This window comes from Carassius carassius, chromosome 6 (genome assembly GCF_963082965.1).
Source record: "Carassius carassius chromosome 6, fCarCar2.1, whole genome shotgun sequence".
NCBI classification, from domain to species: Eukaryota; Metazoa; Chordata; class Actinopteri; order Cypriniformes; family Cyprinidae; genus Carassius; species Carassius carassius.
In genome coordinates, this window is record NC_081760.1 from 21,353,659 (window position 1) to 21,364,362 (window position 10,704).

The window sequence follows — 10,704 nt, forward strand, 5'->3', positions numbered from 1 at the left end:
TTTGAAACACTGAAGCATTTTTTAGGTTATTTGATGGCGTTTCTCGGATTTAAAAAAAAATTCTTACTGCTGACTTTTAAAATTAGTGTTAACTCTCACTTGTGACTTTTTGGAAGGGTACTGTGTGTGTGTGTGTGTGTGTGTGTGTGTGTGTGTGTGTGTTTGTGTGTGTGTTTGTTCACTTGTAATAATAGTTGATTCAAAACAAAATTACATTGTACACTTTGAAACATGAGCAAAAAGGTGCTCATATGGAAAATGCAGTTTATCGATCTACAAGAATGTGCTGGGTACAAATGTTTTGTATTTCTGGTCTGGCCCAAGTTCATGTGTAATCAAGACCATTTGCTCTTCACATTCTGACGCATGTCTTGTTTTGAATGACAGATGAAGCCATAGCCACAGGTTTGAGGAATGGTCATGGGCAGCAGAACGGTTTTACTGCCAACAGCTTCACCACAAATGGGCAGTGCAATCCGTCCCAATTCAATGGGGTCGAGACCATTCCAGCTGAGTCAAGAATGGACATGTGTGGCTCACTGCACCTCAATGGTAGCCCAAGCAGCTGTGTATCTCACCGGCCTGCATGGGATGCGTTCCTGCCTGACTCCGGTGAACATCTGCGCTATGGACACTACCATGGTTTTGGGGATACAGCAGAGGACCTGGAAGATGCTAGCAGCTGTCAGGAGCACAGCACGGTCGTGAAGGTAGAGCAGAATTATGACCAAGAAGTTCTCAGTGCTGTGCAGCTGTTCCATGGATCATAAAGTGAAAATGGTTTCCATCCATTTAATTACAAAATTGCTGGCAGCAATATCCACCTTAAACTGAAGGGTTATCTTGCACCTTAACGCAGGCTGATTTGTTTTTGGGTTTTCTTTTTGATAAAGGGGAAAGTCTTTCTACCAAAGGGGAGAAATTGTATTGATTTTTGTATCTGAGCTAATGACTCTATTTTAAATGTATGTGTTTGACCTCAACCTAGATATCTGAGTGTATTTCTTTTTTTCCCCTTTAATGCAATGTTAGAATGTTAAGTAGTGCAAGAAGTTGATTTTTATGTGGATTAACTGTGTTTGTAGTTTTGTGCCAATGAATACTAGCTTTTTGAAAAAGGACACTTTTGTATATGACTGTTTTGATGTATTTGTTTTTTTCCTTTGAAGCAACACTTACATGCTGACTATAAAACAGTGTTTTGTTTTCTGAAAAAGAAAGCTTAAGATGTATAACATTCCTTTACCTTTGTACCCTTTGTTCTAATTAAAAAAATCTAACTCAAAAGAAGCTCATTTCATTGCCACCTGAAGACAATTCTCCTAAATAATATAGCCAGTTCAAGTAAAGGTTGATTCATTTTTAAAAAGTAAAAGCAAAGTTTCTCTTTCTTGCATGTACTTCAGTGCACTTTGGCATTAACCCTCAGTTCATCACTGACATACATTTTGTATGTAATGCACTGAGAAAAAGAGACATTCTTCTTTATAGGGTTTAATATGGGAAAGCACACGTGTGTGTGTGTGTGTGTGTGTGTGTGTGTGTGTGTGTGTGTGAGAGAGAGAACCTGTACCACAAAACCAGTCATAAGTAGCATGGGTATATGTAACAATATCCAACAATAAATTGTATGGGTCAAAATTCTCTATATTTTTTTTCATTAGGATATTTCATTAGAAGTAAAGCTTGTGTTCCATGAAGATATTTTGTAAACTTCCTACTGTAAATATTTCACACAAAAATGTATTTATTAGTAATGTGCATTGCTAAGGACTTTATTTTGACAACTTCAAAGGCAATTTTCTAAATATTTTTTATTTTTTGCACCCTCAGATTCCAGATTTTCAAATGGTTGCATAGCCAAACCATACATCAATGGAAAAAGCTTATATGATGACAGCCTATATGTGCAGGATATCGCATATGTTCAAAGGTACTTTGTTTTGAAATACATCTCGCAATGTCTGAAAGAAAGACAGGTCGCGGTGGTACATAAAAGATGGAAAGACTGTTCCCATGGGAAGCTGATATGCCCACCCACTGATCTATATATGTTTTCTATTATAGATCAATGCGGTTTCCTGTCTCACGTGTTCATACCATAGACTGAATAAAAACAGGTTCAAACCATAGACTGTATACAGACGGGTGTCACCTTTCTTCTGCGTCGACCTTGCTTTACTGCAAGGGCCTACTACAACGTCATTAGCGCTCCGCCTGTAACACATGGATCTTCGATTTAATAGAAGTGGACGCAGCATTTTTAACCCATGTAACTGGAACGATATACTGAATTCAACAGCATACATATATTACTTTTAATTATAAATGCTAAATTTGTAGATAATTTAAATGGCAAGAGTTATTATTAACAAAGTTCAATATATGTTTAATAATGCTCTACCCCCACACATATGACAGTGGTATCGTCTGTTTTCCGTGTTGAAATCCTCCAAGCTGAGCCGAGAAGCAAATTCGAAGAGAGGAACATTGTAAATTTTACAACATAAATTTATATCTAACACTTGTATAGTTTTAGCAATGTCTACTCCAGCAAGAAGGCGACTCATGCGGGATTTTAAAAGGTGAATCAAGAAAACAAAATATCAGGAGCTGTTTTTTTTTCCAAACCCGGATGTACGTTACCTTTTAAAGACCAGAGAATGAGAAGAAACATTTAGTAAACATTTAGAAAGTTATTTGTTTTGTGTTAATTTGGAACTAAACTTGCTAAATCTAATCTGGCTCCCTTATTTGTTTTGATAAAAACACAACAGACTTCAAGCGGATCCTCCAGCTGGAGTAAGCGGTGCTCCGTCAGAAAACAATATCATGGTATGGAATGCAGTGATATTTGGGTAAGTAACGTTACTTATTGTGAACAGGGTTGTGATGTGGACTAAACCGAGTTTAGCATATTAATAGGTTCGCGTTTCTTTATTCTGTAACCCGAGCATTTTGACAACACTTTTCTTGACTAGTCTGCATGTGTGTTTTCAAGCGCTGAAACTAAAAACAAAAGATGACGTGGTGGCATTATTGGTTATCCAAGTGTGACCCCTTTGCATTCTTGCTTTCACAGGCCAGAAGGAACTCCCTTTGAAGATGGTGAATATAAACATTACTTCTTGAAATCTAGAAGTTCTAGTATTTCAAGACATGTATTGTGTATTCATGGTTTAAGCTTGTTTTTGTTATAGGTACATTCAAATTGACTGTAGAATTCACAGAAGAATACCCAAACAAACCACCCACAGTCAGATTCATATCAAAAATGTTTCATCCTAATGGTAAGATTTAGTTTTTGGTTTGTCATCATTTGTCATTCATAATCATAAATATGACAGTTTAAAATCGGTCTTCTTGATATAATGTAAGGGAATGGCTCACCCCAAAATGAATATTTGCTGAAATTGTAATCATCCTCAGGAGATAGCCAGTTCTTAGATGGGTTTGTTTCTTCATGGGAACAGATTTGGATAAATTTAGCATTACATCACTTACTTAACCAATGCATCCTCTTCTGTGAATGGGTGCCATCAGAATGAGAGTCTAAACAACTGATAAAAACCCACAATAATCCACAAGTAATGCACACAACTTCAGTCCATAAATTAAAGTCCTCAGAAGTGAAAAACAGTGTGTTTGTTAAAAACCAATCCATCATAAAGATGTTTTACCTTCAAACCTTTGCTTCTGGCCAATTTCTTTAATCAATAAAATGGCTGCCTCCAGTAAAAAAAGTTGTCTCATCTGAATCATGAGAGAAATCTGCACAGATAAAGCATCGTTTACAAGCAAAAACAGTTATAAAATAATTATTTTGGTGGATTTTGATGTGAGAGGACAACAAGGGATGGACTCGAGGAAGCATTATAATGAAATATGGACTTGTATTTTAGTATGAAGCAATGGTTTGAAGTTAATGCCCTGAAAGATTTGTTTCTTACAAACACTGTTTACTTCATAAGCCCTTAATTGATAGCCTGGAGTTGTGTGAATTATATTTTTATCAATTGTTTGAAGTCGGACTCATTCACTGCAGAGGATCTATTGGTGAACAAGTGATGTCTTACTAAATTTCTCCAAATCTTAAGAAACAACATAAATTTAACAAAACATTTCTCTTTCAATGATACTTCAGTATATGCAGATGGAAGCATATGTCTTGACATCCTACAAAACCGGTGGAGTCCAACTTATGACGTGTCATCAATTCTCACCTCAATCCAGGTAAAATATAACTTTTTACTATTATAAGTATAAATTTAAATCAGAACACCGCTTGATCAACTTGTTTTCCTGTTGGTTTTCCCCCAGTCTTTGCTTGATGAACCAAACCCTAACAGTCCAGCTAACAGCCAAGCAGCTCAACTCTACCAGGAGAACAAACGGGAGTATGAGAAGCGTGTGTCTGCTATTGTTGAGCAGAGCTGGAGGGACAGCTGACCAGACACTGCAGAGCACAGAACTTTGTGTGATTATAGTTTAGTTGAGTGAATTGTTCAAATGCACTTTAATCTAAATCTGTAAATTTTTCCCCTGGAGAACTTGTGCTCAGCCAATATCACCTGGTCATTTTCTATTCAAAAAGCGACACACATGGTGTCAGCCCAGAAACCTGGACTATATGATATCCAAGAGCCTTTTCTTTCTCAAGAAGAACCAAACTGAATGGACACGGTGCTGACTTGCCATCCTTGAACTGTCCATGCCACAATCGGAACTGATGATCCTGTTATGCTGTTTTTGTGTGTTCTGTTACATGCCTGAAAGTTTTTTTTTCTCTGTTCCATGTGTTATTGATTGCCTTGTGTACTATATTATAATAATACACTTTAACTTTCATGTAAAGGATCGGTGTGTATGATTAGTCTACTGACTTTTTGATTGTCTTTACATGGTCGGGAAAAAAAACAGTTTATGGTAGCTGTAACCACAGAAAAAAAATAAATTTGTTAAAGCTGCAGTCACAATTTTTTTGGTTGAAAATGATCCAGAATTAGAGATTAGACTGTACAGAAATTTAAATCTACAGGTAACGCTAATACATACTAAATACACACAGTCACGCTGTGCTGATGTTGTTAACATTAACAATTTGAGAACTAAGTATAACAATAATCATTTGCACGGTTTGATGTGATCTGAGCTAAATTTACTCCTAATTGTTAGATTTAATCACCATTGGTAGTGCATTTTATTGTAATCCTTTTTATCTCAGTTGGTTAGAACAAAAGTGGCAGACATGTTACTTGTTCAAATGACATTTTCTGGTGAAAATTCTTATTTGAGTTATACTTCCAAGATGTATAATATGTGATTCTGAAGTGCAGTGAATATCCACACCGGTCCAGTGACTGACAGCCACACGTACACCTTGAAACTTTAAATTCATCCGCACTGAAGAGCAGTGCTGATGCACAACCCAAGCAAAGATAATAATTTTGCAAATAACTCCAATTGCAGGTTTAAACAGAGATGGCAACAAAGAGGAAAAACTTTATAGACTGCGGCTTTAAATGTCTAAGGAGCAGTACATTTCAAACAGATTTATTTTAAGATTTTTATATGATATACTAATATACTAGACACATGCTACATGAGTTTCACAATTATGTGAAAAAAAAATTCTCTGTGTCCCCCCCTACATTTTGGACAATACTATTTCACTTTGGGTTTGTGATTAAGCCCAACACATGAGAAATGGAAACATTCAATTGGACATTCATCATTATCACAACCAACCATTTCCCATTGGCTCATTCGGATCAATAGGTAGATCAGTAGATGAAGGTTCTCTGTCAGCTATGGCTTTGGAGGTTTTATTCCGCTTCTCCCAGACAATGGTGAGGAGACGTTCTCCCAAGTGTCAATATTATTGTTTTTCTGATGTCTTTCTATGGAATTAATGGATTTCTTTCTTCTTTTCTCTTCTTCCCTTCTCTTGCTGGGAATAACGGAAGGTATGGTAGTAGCTGTCATGCTTTCTTGGGGTTTATATCAGGTTTCTAGAAGCTTAGTAAGAAGGTCCACTTGCCGGCTACGATTCTCCCAACATCCATTTGACTAGTAAGTTGGATCTTCTCATCACCCAGCTCCTGACTTCGGATAAGGACTCTTTGGATACAATGCAGCAAGTGCCTTTGCAGAATGGGGTCTTCTTCCTGGCAGTGTTTCTTGTAGGCCTCATCTAACTCTTTGAGCAGTTCTGAAATTACACAGTAAAATTTATTGTAAATATAATATAATATTCTGACTTCTATTTGCTATTTTGCAGGTGTGGTCACATTAGCAAGATTTCACAGTATAAAAAATATATTTAAGAAGCTCAGCTCATACATAAACTACTTTCAATTCAAGCAAGTTTTCTTTTTGTCAAAGCAGTGAATTAGATTAGATTCCAACTGAAATTACTGGATTTCATCTGCAAAAAAATTGTCAAACATAAGAGCTTTCTTTCCATCCAAACTCTTGAAGATTAGAAAAAGCACAGTAAAGGAATCCTCGTGAAAAAAAAAGCCAAAATTAAATCTGTTCATAAATTTATGCAATCATATCTCTTCAAAAGATTTGGATTAAACCTGATTCATAAATATTTATTTTAAAGTGTTTTATTGACGTTTTTGGACCTTATAGGTTTTGGTTACCTGGACTTTTAATGAATGGACAGAAATTTATCAGGTTTCATTAAAAGTATCTTAATGTGTGTTTCGAAAATTAACAACATGAAGGTAAGTAAATTATGACAGAATGTTTATTTTTGGGTGAACTACTCCTTTAGTGCAATATTGTACGGATTTAAAATACTTAATCTAGCAGGCTACTTAACCTTGAAGTTTAATTTCACTATGAAGTTTGGTTTCACTGGCTGGTAAACACCAATCCTGACTTAAAAATATCACGAAATATTCAAAAGCCAATCACATTCTGAACTGGCTCAAATGCGACCTAAATGGGCAGATTTATTTAGAATTGACAGTTTCTTCCCACCAACTGCAGTGCTTTCAAACCCAAAATATTTTGACACAAAACCATCTGAGGTGGAGCATGTGTGCTAGGCTACCGTAATAAAATAAAAAAAGCTGTTATATTGTACGCTCATTTCTACCATATCCTATGAGTTGAAAAAACTAAATAAAAACGCATACACAAATTAAAAACTCAAGTAAGAATCTTAATATTTTTACCCTAGTGAAACACAATACCATCTGGCATTCAGCTGACATTCACATACAACGTAAGTGTGTCTAACTGTAAAATAAGTAAACAACTGCAATCACAAAGATTTTCTGTTTTTGATTTTGGCTTTTTATTTAATTTTATTTTTAATCTTAGAGTGGATTTAACTATAGGGTTTTTCTTTTTCCGGTGGTACCCTTACCTATGACACCTGCTAGATGGCTGCTCATCATTTTGTAATTCAAGAACCGACCAATCCGAGAGACGCAAAATGAAACAAATAAAAAACTGAAAATTGAGTTTTCTCCTTTTCTCTCGCTCTCTCCAGGCCATGTGCAAGTGCTCGCAGAGTGCTACGGGGATCCCATTATGTGTCAACGGTGATTTGTAGCCTAACCCAGAACCTTTCGGTTGTGTATTTCGGTTGTGTACTGCATGACGAAGATGTGCTGTCCACAGCAGTCTCTGATTTGGATTATTTATTGGTTGAAGTGTGCAGTTCTCTCCCTTCTTCCCGTCTTACAGGGAACTGTTAGACATTGTAACGTGTAATGTGGATAAACTGTTTCATCAGCTCATCCCGAGCAGGGCTAGGCAAGTAGAGCGTCAACCACCTGTGACTTGTTCATGCTTGTCCTCTTTGCAGCACCCTCACGAGGTCCAGCGGCATGAGCCATTGCCTATGATACCTCACCGTAAGGACTGGGGTCCTAGGTCTTGCCCACCTGCTCACCACAAATAGCCATGGCCTATTGTTCTCAGGCTTCTAATAGGAGTTCCTGATTCCTTTGCTTGTCTTCGGAGGCCAGTCTATTAGAGAGTGTGGATGAACCACACAAACCTATTCACCTTGCTCACTGTGACCTCCCGGCTAAGATCTTAACGGTCCCGCCGCATATCGCACCTCGGTGCATTCCAGCCTTCAGAGCTCAAGAGAAAAGTCCATGGCACGTCGTTTTCTCCTTTTTTCCAAAGCGCTCGGGCAGTTGCGCTCCTGAGGCGTCTTCCATTGCTAAGCAACCATGACCTGCGCTCTCCATGAAGATACGGAAATTTCAGCAAAGGATAAATGGATTTGCAGCACTAATCGCTTGCAGTAGCTCTGCTACTAAATTTATTTCAAAATGGCAATCCATATACAGCTATGATCAGCTGTTCATTCATCTTGGCTGAGCTTTCAATGTTGTTACGGGAAAGGATGAAGCTGATTGGTTGGTACTTGTCACATGACCCGCGGTGTGCTTGCGGCATTCTGAAAAGTTGAGATGTTTTTAACTCGATGCGGTGCTGACGCGCCTGGACAAAACGAGCGCATCGCTTCCATTATGAGCGCGCAAAAGACACAATATGTGAACAGCCCCTTATGAGGCCTTCAAAGCTCCCACCCTTGGGGTGGTGGGCCGGCCCGACAGGACATTTGGAAATCTTCCTGTTATAGAATTTCCCGCCACTCAGATGCTTTGGGACCTAATTCAGGAAAATCAGATGAGTACCACAAAGGTAAAACGACTCAAACCCCTGCCATTGGCACACATTGAGACAACTGCCTGATGTCTCACAATGGGTACTACGCACCGCTCGACACGGTAACACCATCCAATTTCAGAAAGGCCCACCTCCTTTCAGCAGGGTTCTTCCTATGATGATACGTCTTGGGGAGGCCTTGATTTTAAGGCAGGAGATTGTTTCACCCCTAGAGAAAGGAGATATAGAGGAGATACCCCCAGATGGAGTCAGGCTTGTACAGCCGGTATTTTGTTGTGCTAAAAAAAGACAAGGCGCCTAGTACACGTAGGCTTGTGTCTTAGACTGCTAGGTCTGATGGAGGCATACTGGGTTTTCTCCAAATGCAATTGTTTCAGTGTTGGACCAAGAGCCAAAATATTTCACCACATTGTCATCTGCTTTGCAGAATTACAGTGACATGCAAAGGCTTTCATGCTCTAAGCCCACGGTTGAGACCCCAGTTTCTTCAAGAAGGAGTCCAGCTGGGGCATTGTGTTATCGCAAAATTATCACTATGGATGCGTCCAAAGGCGTGATACCCACTCAAAGTGAGTCATCACTGAAACACAGTGTTTTGTTCACTTGCTCACTGACTGAATTATCTGGCAAATTCTTTCATCAGAAACAACAAGGTGCAGAAATGCGTATGAATGTAAGATATTAATTTCACAATGGAAACAACTTCAGAGGTTTTAATGGTAGTTTTTGAGAGTGACAACACTAATGTCTTCAGGTCTTCCTGCCAAGATTATCAACACTATTATAAATTCTAGAACTCCCTCCACAAGACTTTTATATGCTTTCAAGTGGAGACTTTTTGCCTCTTGGTGTAGACAACACATTCTATATCCAGTCCATTGCCCCATCAGTTCAGTACTGGAATTTCTTCAAAGTCATTTTTTTTAGGGAGTTACCACTGCCACTCTCAAGGTGTGTGTGGTGACAATATCTGCGGGGAATGCACTCATGGGAGATGTTTCAGTCGGTCATCACCCCTTGGTCTCCCGTTATATGCAGGGTTTGAGATGGCTTAGGCCTTTCCACAGCGTCTCTCCGTCAGCCCTTTATGCATGGAATTTGACCCAGGACTAGTTAAAGTCTTTTTGCAACCTTGGCCTGATTATGTTGCCTCTGCAATTGATCCAGAATGCAGCAGCAAGGGTTGTCTTCAATGAGCCAACAAAAGGTCACGTTACTCCTCTCCTCATCAGATATCACTGGCTACCAGTAGCCGCTCGCATTAAAAATTCAAGGTACTGATGCTTGCCTACAAGACAACCAATGGCACGGCACCAACATACCTAAACTGACTGGTTAAATCTTATGTGCCCTCCAGAAGTTTGCTCTGCAAGTGAACAACGCCTTGTGGTGCCATCCCAAAGAAGTTCAAAATCACTCTCAAGGACCTTTTCCTGGACTGTGCCGAGCTGGTGGAATGACCTCCCAATCTCAATTCGTACAGCTGAGTCTTTACTCTTTTTCAAGAAACATCTAAAGACTCATCTTTTTCGCCAGCACTTAACCAACTAATACTAGCACTTTTCCTTTTCTTGTCTTTCATATATAAAAAAAAACACACCCTGGCTATGCGTTCGGTACTAGACTAACTGAGACTTGTCATGGCACTTGTATACTGTTGTTGTTCTCTTGTTGACCTGACTGCTTCTATTGTTCTCATTTGTAAGTCACTTTGGATAAAAGTGTCTGCTAAATGATTAAATGTTCCTAATGTCACTTTGACGCTGAGTCTCTGCCCAGTGAGGGCACTTAGGATCTATGTCAAATGCACAGCTCAGTAGCGTGGATCTGACCAGTTGTTTGTGTGTTTTGGTTGTAAGAGCAGAGGTTCTGCTGTCACCAAACAGCGAATGTCACACTGGATAGTTGAGGCTATTTCTCTGGTCTATGAGGCGCGTGTCTTGACTTCGCCTCTAGGGGTGCCTGCTCATTCTACAAGAGCAGTGACTTCTTTTTAGGCATTCTTCAAATGATCCTCGATGGAATATGTTTGTGCTT

The 10,704-nt window shown here is 38.8% G+C and overlaps 2 protein-coding genes across 2 annotated transcripts in view; both read left to right on the plus strand.

The window, feature by feature from the left end:
* LOC132142488 (ankyrin repeat domain-containing protein 10-like) overlaps positions 1–1,136 on the plus strand; it is a 40,042-nt gene extending 38,906 nt beyond the window's left edge. The window contains exon 6 of the mRNA XM_059552393.1: positions 388–1,136. Coding sequence (XP_059408376.1) covers positions 388–770 — 383 coding nt within the window. The 3' untranslated portion in view covers positions 771–1,136. The remainder of the gene's footprint in view (positions 1–387) is intronic.
* A 1,129-nt stretch (positions 1,137–2,265) lies between these two features.
* Positions 2,266–4,854, plus strand: LOC132142489 (ubiquitin-conjugating enzyme E2 A-like). The gene is made up of 6 exons (XM_059552394.1): positions 2,266–2,585; positions 2,778–2,858; positions 3,083–3,108; positions 3,201–3,290; positions 4,145–4,233; positions 4,321–4,854. Exons 1-6 carry the CDS (start codon positions 2,542–2,544, stop codon positions 4,447–4,449), a joined length of 459 nt encoding a protein of 152 aa, XP_059408377.1. The 5' UTR covers positions 2,266–2,541; the 3' UTR covers positions 4,450–4,854.
* The last annotated feature ends 5,850 nt before the right edge of the window (positions 4,855–10,704 follow it).